The sequence below is a fragment of the Bombina bombina genome, chromosome 10, assembly GCF_027579735.1.
Source record: "Bombina bombina isolate aBomBom1 chromosome 10, aBomBom1.pri, whole genome shotgun sequence".
NCBI lineage: Eukaryota > Metazoa > Chordata > Amphibia > Anura > Bombinatoridae > Bombina > Bombina bombina.
The window spans coordinates 25,290,146-25,307,105 of NC_069508.1; the positions used below are offsets into that span (position 1 = coordinate 25,290,146).

The window sequence follows — 16,960 nt, forward strand, 5'->3', positions numbered from 1 at the left end:
ATTGCCGGGGGGGGGCCTTGTCTCAGTACTATTTACCCCATATTTATCCTCCCAGTACTATTCCAGGTCTCTCAGTCAGTCCCACACTGAGCTGCCCCAACTCTATCCTAGCCCTAGGAGATACTAGGAGTCTCAGGCTGAGGGGGGGGGGGGGGAGACTAGGAGTCTCAGGCTGAGGGGGGGGGGGGGAGACTAGGAGTCTCAGGCTGAGGGGGGGGGGGGGGAGACTAGGAGTCTCAGGCTGAGGGGGGGGGGGGAGACTGGGAGTCTCAGGCTGAGGGGGGGGGGGGAGACTGGGAGTCTCAGGCTGAGGGGGGGGGGGAGACTGGGAGTCTCAGGCTGAGGGGGGGGGAGACTGGGAGTCTCAGGCTAAGGGAGGGGGGGACTGGGAGTCTCAGGCTAAGGGAGGGGGGGGACTGGGAGTCTCAGGCTGAGGGGGGGGGGAGACTGGGAGTCTCAGGCTGAGGGGGGGGGGAGACTGGGAGTCTCAGGCTGAGGGGGGGGGGAGACTGGGAGTCTCAGGCTGAGGGGGGGGGGAGACTGGGAGTCTCAGGCTGAGGGGGGGGGGAGACTGGGAGTCTCAGGCTGAGGGGGGGGGAGAGACTGGGAGTCTCAGGCTGAGGGGGGGGGAGAGACTGGGAGTCTCAGGCTGAGGGGGGGGGGAGAGACTGGGAGTCTCAGGCTGAGGGGGGGGGAGAGACTGGGAGTCTCAGGCTGAGGGGGGGGGAGACTAGGAGTCTCAGGCTGAGAGGGGGGAGACTGGGAGTCTCAGGCTGAGACGGGGGGAAGACTGGGAGTCTCAGGCTGAGAGGGGGGAAGACTGGGAGTCTCAGGCTGAGAGGGGGGGGGGAGACTGGGAGTCTCAGGCTGAGAGGGGGGGGGAGACTGGGAGTCTCAGGCTGAGAGGAGGGGGGCTGGGTGAGTCTCAGGCTGAGAGGTGGGGGCTGGGTGAGTCTCAGGCTGAGAGGTGGGGGCTGGGTGAGTCTCAGGCTGAGAGGGGGGGGGCTGGGTGAGTCTCAGGCTGAGAGGGGGGGGCTGGGTGAGTCTCAGGCTGAGAGGGGGGGGGGGGCTGGGTGAGTCTCAGGCTGAGAGGGGGGGGCTGGGTGAGTCTCAGGCTGAGAGGGGGGGGGCTGGGTGAGTCTCAGGCTGAGAGGGGGGGGCTGGGTGAGTCTCAGGCTGAGAGGGGGGGGGGCTGGGTGAGTCTCAGGCTGAGAGGGGGGGGGGCTGGGTGAGTCTCAGGCTGTGAGGGGGGGGGCTGGGTGAGTCTCAGGCTGAGAGGGGGGGGGGCTGGGTGAGTCTCAGGCTGAGAGGGGGGGGGGCTGGGTGAGTCTCAGGCTGAGAGGGGGGGGGGGCTGGGTGAGTCTCAGGCTGAGAGGGGGGGGGGGGCTGGGTGAGTCTCAGGCTGAGAGGGGGGGGGGGCTGGGTGAGTCTCAGGCTGAGAGGGGGGGGCTGGGGGAGTCTCAGGCTGAGAGGGGGGGGCTGGGTGAGTCTCAGGCTGAGAGGGGGGGGTGAGTCTCAGGCTGAGAGGGGGGGTGAGTCTCAGGCTGAGAGGGGGGGGGGCTGGGTGAGTCTCAGGCTGAGAGGGGGGGGCTGGGTGAGTCTCAGGCTGAGAGGGGGGGCTGGGTGAGTCTCAGGCTGAGAGGGGGGGGTGGGTGAGTCTCAGGCTGAGAGGGGGGGGGTGGGTGAGTCTCAGGCTGAGAGGGGGGGGTGGGTGAGTCTCAGGCTGAGAGGGGGGGTGAGTCTCAGGCTGAGAGGGGGGGCTGGGTGAGTCTCAGGCTGAGAGGGGGGGGGCTGGGTGAGTCTCAGGCTGAGAGGGGGGGGGGGGCTGGGTGAGTCTCAGGCTGAGAGGGGGGGGGGGGCTGGGTGAGTCTCAGGCTGAGACTGAGAGGGGGGGGCTGGGTGAGTCTCAGGCCGAGAGGAGGGGGGGGGGCTGGGTGAGTCTCAGGCTGAGGGGGGGGGGTGCTGGGTGAGTCTCAGGCTGAGGGGGGGGGGGGGGGCTGGGTGAGTCTCAGGCTGAGGGGGGGGGGGGCTGGGTGAGTCTCAGGCTGAGGGGGGGGGGCTGGGTGAGTCTCAGGCTGAGGGGGGGGGGTGCTGGGTGAGTCTCAGGCTGAGGGGGGGGTGGCTGGGTGAGTCTCAGGCTGAGGGGGGGGGGTGCTGGGTGAGTCTCAGGCTGAGGGGGGGGGGGTGCTGGGTGAGTCTCAGGCTGTCGCTGTGGTAACGTCACGAAGCGCTGAGTGTCCCAAGAACCCGATGTGTCGCAGAAATGACGTCACGTATCCCGAGTGCCCCTGCGGCTGAGGCCTAGTCAGCCTGGGTGGAAGTGTGAGAGTTGCACGGTGTGAGGGTAACTAGAGCTGGCTGCACAATGAGTACCATGTTCGCAGACACAGTGCTCATTGTCTTCATCTCAGTGTGCACCGCGCTGCTGGCGGAAGGTCAGTACCGACTGTCCCCCAGCTTAAGAGAGAGGGACGTGAGGTTGTTTGTTCTGTATAGAAAAGAGTGCAACACACCTGGGTGAGAGGGCTAGAGAACGCGGTGAGAGACATGCGAGTGGGAGATTCTCAGGGTGTGAAAGAGAGGGAGACTGTGAGTCTCAGGCTGTGACAGGGGGGGGAGAGACTGTGAGTCTCAGGCTGTGACAGGGGGGGAGACTGGAAGTCTCAGGCTGAGAGGGGGGGGGGGAGACTGGGAGTCTCAGGCTGAGAGGGGGGGGGGGGGACTGGGAGTCTCAGGCTGAGAGGGGGGGGGACTGGGAGTCTCAGGCTGAGGGGGGGGGGGAGACTGGGAGTCTCAGGCTGAGAGGGGGGGGGAGACTGGGAGTCTCAGGCTGAGGGGGGGGGGGAGACTGGGAGTCTCAGGCTGAGAGGGGGGGGAGACTGGGAGTCTCAGGCTGAGAGGGGGGAGACTGGGAGTCTCGGGCTGTGACAGGGGGAGACTGGGAGTCTCGGGCTGTGACAGGGGGAGACTGGGAGTCTCGGGCTGTGACAGGGGGAGACTGGGAGTCTCGGGCTGTGACAGGGGGAGACTGGGAGTCTCGGGCTGTGACAGGGGGAGACTGGGAGTCTCGGGCTGTGACAGGGGGAGACTGGGAGTCTCGGGCTGTGACAGGGGGAGACTGGGAGTCTCGGGCTGTGACAGGGGGAGACTGGGAGTCTCGGGCTGTGACAGGGGGAGACTGGGAGTCTCGGGCTGTGACAGGGGGAGACTGGGAGTCTCGGGCTGTGACAGGGGGAGACTGGGAGTCTCGGGCTGTGACAGGGGGAGACTGGGAGTCTCGGGCTGTGACAGGGGGAGACTGGGAGTCTCGGGCTGTGACAGGGGGAGACTGGGAGTCCCTGGCTGTGACAGGGGGAGACTGGGAGTCTCTGGGTCGGAGAGGTGGCCTGGGAATTTGGTGCAGGTGAGAAGCTGCTCAATACGAGAGGGAGCATCTTAGAGCATGATAAATAGTAAGTTGGGGACCTAGGCACGGCAAGTGTGATGCTGCAGAGTACTGATGTGATAGGAGAGCATGGGTAGCTGAAAAGCATTAAAGGGTAACTGTCTGTATGATGGTCAAGAGCAGGGCACTGTTGCAGAAGCTGATGATGCTTAGCTGCTGTGAATAGATATGGTACATGTGATGCACAGCATTATGTATTTACATTTAGTCTATGTAACACAATATCTCTTGTTATCAGTTTTCTAACCTTAGCTGTTCTTTCTGTTTGTCAACCCCTTTTAGGTATCACATGGGTCCTAGTTTACAGAACAGAAAAGTACAAGAGATTAAAGGCAGAAGTGGAAAAGCAAAGTAAAAAATGTATGTAAAGTGCACACAATTACTAACGTTCTTTTGTACTTTATTGCTGTATCCTTACAGGGACTTGTACAAATATATCTACATTTGTATACTGGCTGTTCTGTAATATACAACATTGTTTCTCAACCGCGGTCCTCATGTCGCCCCAACAGGCCAGGTTTTCATTATAGCTGAACCAGTGCACAGGTGAAATAATCAGCTTATGGGTAAGAACAGGTTAGTAACTATGGTTACTGCTCGGCTGATTACTTCACCTGTGTATTGGTTCAGCTATAATGTAAACCTGGCCTGTTGGGGCTACTTTAGGACCGCAGTTGGGAAACACTGATATACAAAATATGTCGCAAATGATTTTCTGAAATCTAAAAATGGAAGTGACAGAAAAAACATTTCCCAAATATTGTTCCATTAACATCCTGTTTTATGTTTGTGTTGTATTTGCAGCCATTAAAGTAAGGCATTTTATATATATATATAATCTGTGTTCTCCACAGCTGGGTGGATGCAGTGTAATATTTTATAAGAATATATAAATTTCTGTTACCCAAAGCACAAAATAATTACATATTTTAACACATTTATTTAATAATAATAATTTGTGCAATAAAAATTGAAAATTTTCATTATTAGCTCATTTTAGTTTAAATTTTAGTCAGGTGGTGCAGCCGCTAAAAAGGTCCTCGGGAGACCACTGCTATATTATACAGCAGCCAAGGTATAAATCCCAATTATCGACTTATACCGTTGTATGCAAACATTTGGGTACTCCTGATCAAATAGCATATTTTGCTTGATTTTCTAGGTGAAAAGAAGTGAACAAACCCAATAGTAACATAGTTCTGAAGACGTTTATGCACAGTCACTATGACAAGGCTCTACAAACCAGGGAGTCGCTGGCTCCTTACTTTTTGGGTTATTCTTTATATATCTGTAATATACAAATACCACTTTCTGGCTTCTACATTTTTAAACGGATTTGTCAACCCCTGTGGAATGGGTCTGAATCTTTAAAGTACTTTGGTGTGAGGCTTTTCACTGCTGCAAGATCCTTCAGAGAATAGTTTGACAATGTGTCTCATTAAAAGTAGTTCCCTAGTTTAGTTTATGTGAATGAGAGTCACTTACATTACAATATAATGCCCCAGAAAATAAGCTATTCATTTCTCTCCATGCTGGAAAGTTTTTAAGAATCTAGCCCTATATAGTGAAATTAAACAGAATGTTTGCTTTAAACTGTATACAGGTATACCCCGCTCAAACAGCAGGTTAGGGACCTGAGCCCCGCTGTAAAGTGAAAACCGCCTTAAAATGAAACAAGGCAGTTTTAGCTTTCTTTTCACTTGCCAATGTGTTTAAAGACTTGAAAACATGTTTGAAATAACAAATATTAGGGGTGCAATAGTGCTACGTTTAGTTTAACACTAGCACAGCACAGTATTCAATTAGTATTCAATAAATACTGTACCTGTAATATAGTGACAATTACTGTAGTAAAATTGCCAGACTATAGCACTGAGACACAGATTGCACTTTAATGCTGTAAACAGTGAACTAAGCATAACAAAATGGTGGCAGTCACTTTTCTCGCAATCTCACGATGATTACAGCACTGTTTCAAAATCCTTGGAGGTTAAACTTTAGCTCCACAAAGCGCTGTATTAGCGAAGCGCTGTAAAGTGAGGTATACCTGTATATCTCATTGTCCAGTTTGTTTAAAGGGACAGTAAAGTCATTATTAGACCTTCATGATTTAGTCAGAGAATACATACATCTTACAATTTACTTCTATAATTTAGTTTGCTTCCTTCTCTTGTTATCCTTTGCTGAAATGTTTATCTAGGAAAGTTCAGAAGTAACAAATAACCTAGGTTCTAGCTGCTGATTGGTGGCTGTGTGTGTGTGTATGTATGTATATGTATATATATATATATATATATATATATATATATATATATATATATATATATATATATATATATATATATATATATATATATATATATATATATATATATATATATATAATATACCGATTGTCATTGGCTCACCCATGTGTTTAGTTAGAAACCAGTAGTCACATTGCTGCTACTTCAACAAATGATACCATGAGAATGATGGAAATTATATAATAGAAGTAAACTGAACAGTTGTTTAAAATTGTATGTTCTGCCTAAATCATGAAATAAACATTTTGGGTTTGATGTCCCTTTAAATTCTTTCCTCTGTTGATAAACCTCTCCATGTATCTACTACCCTTTCTTCAAAGTAATACATTTAATAATGCCTTGCGTCTCCCCATCGTTTACATTTAATAATGCCTCGCGTCTCCCCATCGTTTACATTTAATAATGCCTCGCGTCTCCCCATCGTTTACATTTAATAATGCCTCGCGTCTCCCCATCGTTTACATTTAATAATGCCTCGCGTGTCCCCATCGTTTACATTTAATAATGCCTCGCGTGTCCCCATCGTTTACATTTAATAATGCCTCGCGTCTCCCCATCGTTTACATTTAATAATGCCTCGCGTCTCCCCATCGTTTACATTTAATAATGCCTCGCGTCTCCCCATCGTTTACATTTAATAATGCCTCGCGTCTCCCCATCGTTTACATTTAATAATGCCTCGCGTCTCCCCATCGTTACATTTAATAATGCCTCGCGTCTCCCCATCGTTACATTTAATAATGCCTCGCGTCTCCCCATCGTTACATTTAATAATGCCTCGCGTCTCCCCATCGTTTACATTTAATAATGCCTCGCGTCTCCCCATCGTTTACATTTAATAATGCCTCGCGTCTCCCCATCGTTTACATTTAATAATGCCTCGCGTCTCCCCATCGTTACATTTAATAATGCCTCGCGTCTCCCCATCGTTTACATTTAATAATGCCTCGCGTCTCCCCATCGTTTACATTTAATAATGCCTCGCGTCTCCCCATCGTTTACATTTAATAATGCCTCGCGTCTCCCCATCGTTTACATTTAATAATGCCTCGCGTCTCCCCATCGTTTACATTTAATAATGCCTCGCGTCTCCCCATCGTTTACATTTAGGTGTTTCTTTCCGTTAATTTGTATTTTGTCATATTTGTTTTTCACTTTTGAACCTCATTACATTCTGTGATGTGAATAAAGTCCCTTTTACATATATTCATGTAGATCATGTCATTTTAACAACTTTCCAATTTACTTCTTCAAATTTTCTTTGTTTTCTTGGTATCCCGAGTTGAAAAGCATGGACATAAGCTCAGGAGGGTGCACTTGTCTGCAGTACAATATGGCAGCAGTTTTGCAGGAATGTTATACATTTACAAGAGCAGCACTATTTCCTGCGGTGCTTCAGATGTGTACGCTACCTACCTAAGTATCTTCAATAAAGAATACCATGCAAAAAAAGCTAATTTTATAATAGAAGTAAATTGGAAACTTACTTTGTCTGAATCGCAAAAGAAACTTTTTGGGTTTCGTATCCATTTGTTATTTTGTAACGTTAAAGATAAGAATAACTAATATCCTATTCAGGACAAAATGTGACTGTACCCTCCTGTTTTTGTAGTGGAAAAGAAAAAAGAATCCATAACTGAATCTGCCGGACGCACGCAGAAGAAGAAAATAGGTAACAATATACTCTGTTGTTACTATATCCTTAATTATTTCTTAATATACAATTTGATTTCATGTCTTAAAATGTCATTATGCAAAATATGAATGTAATTTTAGTATCTAGTATGGAGATGTGCACAGCAGTACTGTACGCTTTTCTACATGACTATAGTTAACAGCAGAGCAAAAGGTGAGCTTCACGTCGTGAGTCAAAGGAGTAAAAAACATATTTTATTTAATATTACAGATGAGCTTCAAGCCTGACGTTTTATGCTGGAAAGTAGTTAAGCATGTAGTTTAAAGCTCTCTCTATGTTGTGTATGTATCTGTAGCCAGCCTGGTAGGTACAGTTGGTGGGTGTCAGTGTACGGTATATCTGTAGCCAGCCTGGTAGGTACAGTTGGTGGGTGTCAGTGTACGGTATATCTGTAGCCAGCCTGGTAGGTACAGTTGGTGGGTGTCAGTGTACGGTATATCTGTAGCCAGCCTGGTAGGTACAGTTGGTGGGTGTCAGTGTACGGTATATCTGTAGCCAGCCTGGTAGGTACAGTTGGTGGGTGTCAGTGTACCGTGTATCTGTAACCAGTCTGGTAGGTACAGTTGGTGGGTGTCAGTGTACCGTGTATCTGTAGCCAGTCTGGTAGGTACAGTTGGTGGGTGTCAGTGTACCATGTATCTGTAGCCAGCCTGGTAGGTACAGTTGGTGGGTGTCAGTGTACCGTGTATCTGTAGCCAGCCTGGTAGGTACAGTTGGTGGGTGTCAGTGTACAGTGTACCGTGTATCTGTAACCAGTCTGGTAGGTACAGTTGGTGGGTGTCAGTGTACCGTGTATCTGTAACCAGTCTGGTAGGTACAGTTGGTGGGTGTCAGTGTACCGTGTATCTGTAGCCAGCCTGGTAGGTACAGTTGGTGGGTGTCAGTGTACCATGTATCTGTAGCTAGCCTGGTAGGTACAGTTGGTGGGTGTTAGTGTACCGTGTATCTGTAGCCAGCCTTATAGGTACAGTTGGTGGGTGTCAGTGTACCATGTATCTGTAGCCAGCCTGGGAGGTACAGTTGGTGGGTGTCAGTGTACCGTGTATCTGTAGCCAGCCTGGGAGGTACAGTTGGTGGGTGTCAGTGTACCGTGTATCTGTAGCCAGCCTGGTAGGTACAGTTGGTGGGTGTCAGTGTACCGTGTATCTGTAGGTAGAGTTGGTGGGTGTCAGTGTACCGTGTATCTGTAGGTAGAGTTGGTAGGTGTCAGTGTACCGTGTATCTGTAGGTAGAGTTGGTAGGTGTCAGTGTACTGTGTATCTGTAGGTAGAGTTGGTAGGTGTCAGTGTACTGTGTATCTGTAGGTAGAGTTGGTAGTTGTCAGTGTACTGTGTATCTGTAGGTAGAGTTGGTAGGTGTCAGTGTACTGTGTATCTGTAGGTAGAGTTGGTAGGTGTCAGTGTACTGTGTATCTGTAGGTAGAGTTGGTAGGTGTCAGTGTACTGTGTATCTGTAGGTAGAGTTGGTAGGTGTCAGTGTACTGTGTATCTGTAGGTAGAGTTGGTAGGTGTCAGTGTACTGTGTATCTGTAGGTAGAGTTGGTGGGTGTCAGTGTAACGTGTATCTGTAGCCAGCGTGGTAGGTACAGTTGGTAGGTGTCAGTGTACCGTGTATCTGTAGGTAGAGTTGGTAGGTGTCAGTGTACCGTGTATCTGTAGCCAGTCTGGTAGGTACAGTTGGTGGGTGTCAGTGTACCGTGTATCTGTAGCCAGCCTGGGAGGTACAGTTGGTGGGTGTCAGTGTACCGTGTATCTGTAGCCAGCCTGGTAGGTACAGTTGGTGGGTGTCAGTGTACCGTGTATCTGTAGCCAGCCTGGTAGGTACAGTTGGTGGGTGTCAGTGTACCATGTATCTGTAGCCAGCCTGGGAGGTACAGTTGGTGGGTGTCAGTGTACCGTGTATCTGTAGCCAGCCTGGGAGGTACAGTTGGTGGGTGTCAGTGTACCGTGTATCTGTAGCCAGCCTGGTAGGTACAGTTGGTGGGTGTCAGTGTACCGTGTATCTGTAGGTAGAGTTGGTGGGTGTCAGTGTACCGTGTATCTGTAGGTAGAGTTGGTAGGTGTCAGTGTACCGTGTATCTGTAGGTAGAGTTGGTAGGTGTCAGTGTACTGTGTATCTGTAGGTAGAGTTGGTAGGTGTCAGTGTACTGTGTATCTGTAGGTAGAGTTGGTAGGTGTCAGTGTACTGTGTATCTGTAGGTAGAGTTGGTAGGTGTCAGTGTACTGTGTATCTGTAGGTAGAGTTGGTAGGTGTCAGTGTACTGTGTATCTGTAGGTAGAGTTGGTAGGTGTCAGTGTACTGTGTATCTGTAGGTAGAGTTGGTAGGTGTCAGTGTACTGTGTATCTGTAGGTAGAGTTGGTGGGTGTCAGTGTACCGTGTATCTGTAGCCAGCGTGGTAGGTACAGTTGGTAGGTGTCAGTGTACCGTGTATCTGTAGGTAGAGTTGGTGGGTGTCAGTGTACCGTGTATCTGTAGCCAGTCTGGTAGGTACAGTTGGTGGGTGTCAGTGTACCGTGTATCTGTAGCCAGTCTGGTAGGTACAGTTGGTGGGTGTCAGTGTACCGTGTATCTGTAGCCAGTCTGGTAGGTACAGTTGGTGGGTGTCAGTGTACCGTGTATCTGTAGCCAGTCTGGTAGGTACAGTTGGCGGGTGTCAGTGTACCGTGTATCTGTAGCCAGTCTGGTAGGTACAGTTGGTGGGTGTCAGTGTACCGTGTATCTGTAGCCAGTCTGGTAGGTACAGTTGGTGGGTGTCAGTGTACCGTGTATCTGTAGCCAGTCTGGTAGGTACAGTTGGTGGGTGTCAGTGTACCATATATCTGTAGACAGCTTGGTAGGTACAGTTGGTGGGTGTCAGTGTACCGTGTATCTGTAGACAGCTTGGTAGGTACAGTTGGTGGGTGTCAGTGTACCGTGTATCTGTAGCCAGCCTGGTAGGTACAGTTGGTGGGTGTCAGTGTACCGTGTATCTGTAGGTAGAGTTGGTGGGTGTCAGTGTACCGTGTATCTGTAGGTAGAGTTGGTAGGTGTCAGTGTACCGTGTATCTGTAGGTAGAGTTGGTAGGTGTCAGTGTACTGTGTATCTGTAGGTAGAGTTGGTAGGTGTCAGTGTACTGTGTATCTGTAGGTAGAGTTGGTGGGTGTCAGTGTACCGTGTATCTGTAGGTAGAGTTGGTAGGTGTCAGTGTACTGTGTATCTGTAGGTAGAGTTGGTAGGTGTCAGTGTACTGTGTATCTGTATGTATAGTTGGTGGGTGTCAGTGTACCGTGTATCTGTAGCCAGCGTGGTAGGTACAGTTGGTAGGTGTCAGTGTACCGTGTATCTGTAGGTAGAGTTGGTAGGTGTCAGTGTACCGTTTATCTGTAGATAGAGTTGGTAGGTGTCAGTGTACCGTGTATCTGTAGGTAGAGTTGGTGGGTGTCAGTGTACCGTGTATCTGTAGGTAGAGTTGGTGGGTGTCCGTGTACCGTGTATCTGTAGCCAGTCTGGTAGGTACAGTTGGTGGGTGTCAGTGTACCGTGTATCTGTAGCCAGTCTGGTAGGTACAGTTGGTGGGTGTCAGTGTACCATATATCTGTAGACAGCTTGGTAGGTACAGTTGGTGGGTGTCAGTGTACCGTGTATCTGTAGCCAGCCTGGTAGGTACAGTTGGTGGGTGTCAGTGTACCGTGTATCTGTAGCCAGTCTGGTAGGTACAGTTGGTGGGTGTCAGTGTACCATATATCTGTAGACAGCTTGGTAGGTACAGTTGGTGGGTGTCAGTGTACCGTGTTTTTCTTATTGTATTTTTGTTAAACATTTTTTGTTCTTGTATTTTTCGGTTTGTCAGACAATGTCAGTTTGTCTAGGTAGTCAGGCAGTCAGAGGTGTCTGCATATCAGTTTTGATAGTAACATTGTGATTTGTGCCATCTTTTAAGGAACATTAAACTGCTGGGTACAACTACAGTAGCAAGGTTACTACTCACTATGCTACTGGAGGATAAACAATATCATTGGTGTGTGTATCTGTGATGTCAGTAAGCCAGGCTGCAGGGTGAGTGCATGTGTCTGTATAGTCAGTAAGGTAAGACTGCAGGGTGTGTGTATCTCTGATGCTAGTAAGCAAGGCAGCTGGGTTTGTGTATTTCTGTATAGTTAGTAAGCCAGGCTACAGGGCACATTTCTCTCTGTATAATCAGTAAGGCTGCAGGTTGTGTTTCTGTGTAGTCAGTAAGCCAGGCGGCAGGGTGTGTTTCTGTGTAGTCAGTAAGCCAGGCTGCAGGTTGTGTGTTTCTGTATAATCCAGTAAGGTAAGGCTGCAGGGTGTGTTTCTGTGTAGTCAGTAAGCCAGGCTGCAGGTTGTGTGTTTCTGTATAATCCAGTAAGGTAAGGCTGCAGGGTGTGTTTCTGTGTAGTCAGTAAGCCAGGCTGCAGGTTGTGTGTTTCTGTATAATCCAGTAAGGTAAGGCTGCAGGGTGTGTTTCTGTGTAGTCAGTAAGCCAGGCTGCAGGTTGTGTGTTTCTGTATAATCCAGTAAGGTAAGGCTGCAGGGTGTGTTTCTGTGTAGTCGGTAAGCCAGGCTGCAGGTTGTGTGTTTCTGTGTAGTCACTAAGCCAGGCTGCAGGTTCTGTGTTTCTTTGTAATCAGTAAGTTAAGGCTGCAGGGTGTGTTTCTGTGTAATCAGTAAGCCAGGTGGCAGGGTGTGTGTATCTGTGTAGTCGGTAAGCCAGGCGGCAGGGTGTGTGTATCTGTGTAGTCGGTAAGCCAGGCGGCAGGGTGTGTGTATCTGTGTAGTCGGTAAGCCAGGCGGCAGGGTGCGTGTATCTGTGTAGTCGGTAAGCCAGGCGGCAGGGTGTGTGTATCTGTGTAGTCGGTAAGCTAGGCGGCAGGGTGTGTGTATCTGTGTAGTCGGTAAGCCAGGCGGCAGGGTGCGTGTATCTGTGTAGTCGGTAAGCCAGGCGGCAGGGTGTGTGTATCTGTGTAGTCGGTAAGCCAGGCGGCAGGGTGTGTGTATCTGTGTAGTCGGTAAGCCAGGCGGCAGGGTGTGTGTATCTGTGTAGTCGGTAAGCCAGGCGGCAGGGTGTGTGTATCTGTGTAGTCGGTAAGCCAGGCGGCAGGGTGCGTGTATCTGTGTAGTCGGTAAGCCAGGCGGCAGGGTGTGTGTATCTGTGTAGTCGGTAAGCTAGGCGGCAGGGTGTGTGTATCTGTGTAGTCGGTAAGCCAGGCGGCAGGGTGCGTGTATCTGTGTAGTCGGTAAGCCAGGCGGCAGGGTGTGTGTATCTGTGTAGTCGGTAAGCCAGGCGGCAGGGTGTGTGTATCTGTGTAGTCGGTAAGCCAGGCGGCAGGGTGTGTGTATCTGTGTAGTCGGTAAGCCAGGCTGCAGGGTGTGTGTATCTGTGTAGTCGGTAAGCCAGGCGGCAGGGTGTGTGTATCTGTGTAGTCGGTAAGCCAGGCGGCAGGGTGTGTGTATCTGTGTAGTCGGTAAGCCAGGCGGCAGGGTGTGTGTATCTGTGTAGTCGGTAAGCCAGGCGGCAGGGTGTGTGTATCTGTGTAGTCGGTAAGCCAGGCGGCAGGGTGTGTGTATCTGTGTAGTCGGTAAGCCAGGCGGCAGGGTGTGTGTATCTGTGCAGTCGGTAAGCCAGGCGGCAGGGTGTGTGTATCTGTGTAAGTACATTGCTCCTTTAAATACCTAGTATGTATTCTAGCTTTTACAACAAAAGCAGGTGAAGTAATAAATGTTCCTTTTAATAAATAAGATACCTTGATAAAGATTTTATTAGCCAATGGCCCAGAAATCACAAACATTTAATTCGTTTTGGTTACCGTTTTGCTGGTTTGATAACTCAATATAAATAATATATAACCATTTGCTGAGAAATGGAGCATCTTATATACAAGTAAAATGTATTTATTTCAGAGCGACAAGAAGAGAAGCTGAAGAACAATAACCGAGACCTGTCTATGGTAAGTGCAGCTGCGGAACGGTCACTTGCCCTGCTCACCTGACTGCCACAAAGTCCTCTCCCTTATTGTAGTGGTCAATTAGACACATTGTTAGAGAGGCTGCAAGGATGGGGAGATCAGAGGTATAAACACAAAAATAAAGTAGCACTTAAAGGAATAGTCTAGTCAAAATTAAACTGTCACGATTCAGATAGAGCATGCAATTTTAAGCAACTCTCTAATTTACTTCTATTATCAATTTTTCTTCGTTCTCTTGGTATCTTTATTTTAAAAAGCAAGACTGTAAGCATAGGAGCCGGCCCATTCTAATAAAGATACCAAGAGAACAAAGAAAAATTGATAATAGGAGTAAATTAGAGAGTTGCTTAAAATTGCTGCTCTATCTGAATCATGAAAGTTTAATTTTAACGACACTATCCCTTTAAGTTTACAGTGGAGATAAACTGAGCAAGTTCAGATGATAAAGCTACGGGTGAAACACATCAGGGCATTTTAAAAGTTAATTGAAACGCTATTTGGGAGCTGTGAGTTTAGGGCACCTGGGAAAGGGGAATCATTTGACAGGTTCGTCTCTGTACTTTATGATACTTTTGTAATAATATCTCATTTACACATTCTGTAATACAAAGCATTTTTCTTTGTCCCTTTAAGGTCCGTATGAAGTCCATGTTTGCCATTGGATTTTGTTTTACAGCATTGATGGGCATGTTCAACTCTATGTAAGTCTTATCATATTAAACAGCTTCCTATCATAAATAACTTTCTGCCTTCTGTGATCACTTTTTGTTATCCATTTTTAATAACGTCTCAAGGCCTCCAAATGGCCACTTTACAACAAAGACTGTGTGCTTAGTATAATATAGTATTTGTACCTGTATCCTGACCCCCCCCCCCCCGATTGCCAAGAAAATACATCAACTAGAGTTAAAATGTAAAACTCAGCATTTCTCATGGTTGATTTAAATAAGATTCTTGATGTTATCACAGGCGTATAGCAGGATGTAAGTCAATGAACCTGGATTTTCTGTGTAGTTCAGAGAAATGTTTAAAAAAAATAGCTTCCTTCTCTTGTTATCCTTTGCTGAAACATTTATCTTGGTAAGCTCAGGAGCAGCAAAGAACCTAGGTTCTAGCTGCTGATTGGTGGCTGCCAATATATACCGATTGTCATTGGATCACCCATGTGTTTAGTTAGAAACCAGTGGTGCAATGCTGCTGCTTCAACAAATGATCCCAAGCAAATTTGATAATAGAAATAAACTTTAAAGTTGTTTAAAATTCTAGGTTCTACCTAAATCATGAAAAAACATGTTTGGGTTTTGTGTCCCTTTTAAATCACATACTAATGAATAGCAGTATAACTGATTATATCTATTATTAGTTCTTACAAATAACAATTTAGTTACAGACTTCCACAACACCTTTTCATTTTTAAACAAAATATTTTTTTCCACCAAACGCTCGGTATTTACAAATAGCTCTGTTTTGAGTGTTTTCCAGTTTACAAGCGTCATGCAGTGTGTGAGGTTAGATTGGTGTAAGGCATATAACACTGATAGACGATAGGATGTGGGCTAATTGCCATCTGCATCTACCGGCCTTCCTTCCTGAGCGCGTTGCCAGGTCTGCTACAGCCTTCAAGAAAAGCCAACTGCCACACGTTTCCTAACCAGACAGGAAGCTCCAGCACTCAGGCACCCTGAGACCAGAAGCACCTGCTAACAGCCAGCGTTGGGAAAAGGAACAGCAGCAACATCTCACTGCACCTCTGCCGGAGTCGCAGGAGCAGACTTGTCGTTGTCGGGAATCACATGGTGTTGGCTGCTTAAAGTTTTTTTTTTTAGAAGGAAGTTTCTGTTTAAATTCCATCTTTTGATCAGAACATTCAGCCTCACAGACTGGCTTATTCTTTATATGGTTTTCCTATCAAAAAATGTAAATTGTTTACAACAGGCAAGTGCTTTTTTACGCCAAGGTTACTTATTTTGAACCCTGTGTAGTAGCCGACATTACAGCATCTCAGCTTTATCTTCCTGCAGGATTAATGACTACATTTACTGAAAATCTAGTAATGGTGCATTTGCAGCAACCAATACTGCATGTGGTCGTGTAAAATACGTGTTAACATAATAGATCTGACTGGAAAAAAATAGCCCGACTTTACCCTTAATTTGTGTTTTTACTTTTTTATTTTTTTACTTAACTCTTGCTTTTGACCAGAAAACCTACATTTTCACCCTCTTCAGTAGGCTCATGGGAATGATTGAACAACTGTATTTATAGTCAAATTAAAAGCCTTAAGTTAGTGATTCTTTAAAAAAATAAAGCAAGTCCATCAGTTTAAAGTTTATTTTTTCAATTGATCATCTTGTATTGGTTGTGTCAGGCTACTGGTAGTCATATGAGTGTTTTACATTGATTTTCTATCCTACAGAGCAGTATGTGCACTTCCTGTTAGTATCAAAATAAACAACTTTATTTAAAATGATGTATGTAAACAGTTTTCATATGCATGATAGTTTTTTTATAGTTTGATGTAGATTTGAAACCAAAAGTAGCAGATTTTAACCCTTTATGTGACATAAAAATGGTTTATAATGCTAGAAAGTACATCATTTTCTAGCATATGAAGCCTGATTTAAAATGTATTAATTCAAGAAAATACTAGATGTTCCAAATATTATTCAGACTTTTGCTAGTGGGTAATTTTTAACCCATGAGTCAGATGATACGTGGCATGTAGCCAGGTGATACGTGCAAGAAGAAACCCAAACATGTTTTTTTCTTACAAAGCATACAGTTGTAATTAAAGGGACACTAAACCCAATTTTTTTCTTTCATGTTTCAGGTAGAGAATAAAATTTTAAATAACATTCCAATTTACTTATATTATCTAATTTGCTTAATTATTTAGATATCCTAGAAATACCCAATGTTTACATGTTCTTTGCTTTTTTTGTAAGTTATAGGGCCATAAATACAAGTAGCACTTTGCTATTTCCAAACCATTTTTTTTTTCAAGATTAGCGCTAGTTACATTAGAACACTAATATCTTTCAGGAATCCCTGAATATCTATTGACATGTATATATTTTTTTTTTAGTAAACATCCCAAAGTATTGATCTAGGCCAATTTTGGTATATTTCATGCCACCATTTCACCGCCAAATGCGATCAAATACAAAAAATCGTTCACTTTTTCACAAATTTTTTCACAAACTTTTGGTTTCTCACTGAAATTATTTACAAACAGCTTGTGCAATTATGGCATAAATGATTGTAAATTTTTCTTTGGGATCCCCTTTGTTCAGAAATAGCAGACATATATGGCTTTGGTGTTGCTTTTTGGTAATTAGAAGGATGCTAAATGCCACTGTGCACCACACGTGTATTATGCCCAGCAGTAAAGGGGTTAATTAGGGAGCATGTAGGGAGCTTTTTGGGGTAATTTTAGCTTTAGTGTAGTGTAGTAGACAACCCCAAGTAATGATCTAGGCCCATTTTGGTATATTTCATGCCACCATTTCACCGCCAATTGCGATCAAATTAAAAAAAAAGTTAAATTT

At 46.6% G+C, this 16,960-nt stretch overlaps 1 protein-coding gene across 2 annotated transcripts in view; it reads left to right on the top strand.

Moving 5' to 3' along the window:
• The first annotated feature begins 2,199 nt into the window (after positions 1-2,199).
• The window catches only part of LOC128641282 (calcium load-activated calcium channel), a 53,058-nt gene continuing 38,297 nt past the window's right edge, over positions 2,200-16,960 (top strand). Inside the window, exons 1-5 of one of the 2 annotated variants that reach the window (XM_053693877.1) lie at positions 2,200-2,435; positions 3,728-3,805; positions 7,364-7,423; positions 13,348-13,394; positions 14,046-14,113. In XM_053693877.1, the coding sequence (XP_053549852.1) occupies positions 2,366-2,435; positions 3,728-3,805; positions 7,364-7,423; positions 13,348-13,394; positions 14,046-14,113 (323 nt within the window). In that variant the 5' untranslated portion in view covers positions 2,200-2,365. Of the gene's footprint in view, positions 2,436-3,262; positions 3,453-3,727; positions 3,806-7,363; positions 7,424-13,347; positions 13,395-14,045; positions 14,114-16,960 lie in introns of those variants that run through there. The other variant, XM_053693878.1, reaches the window with a different exon arrangement.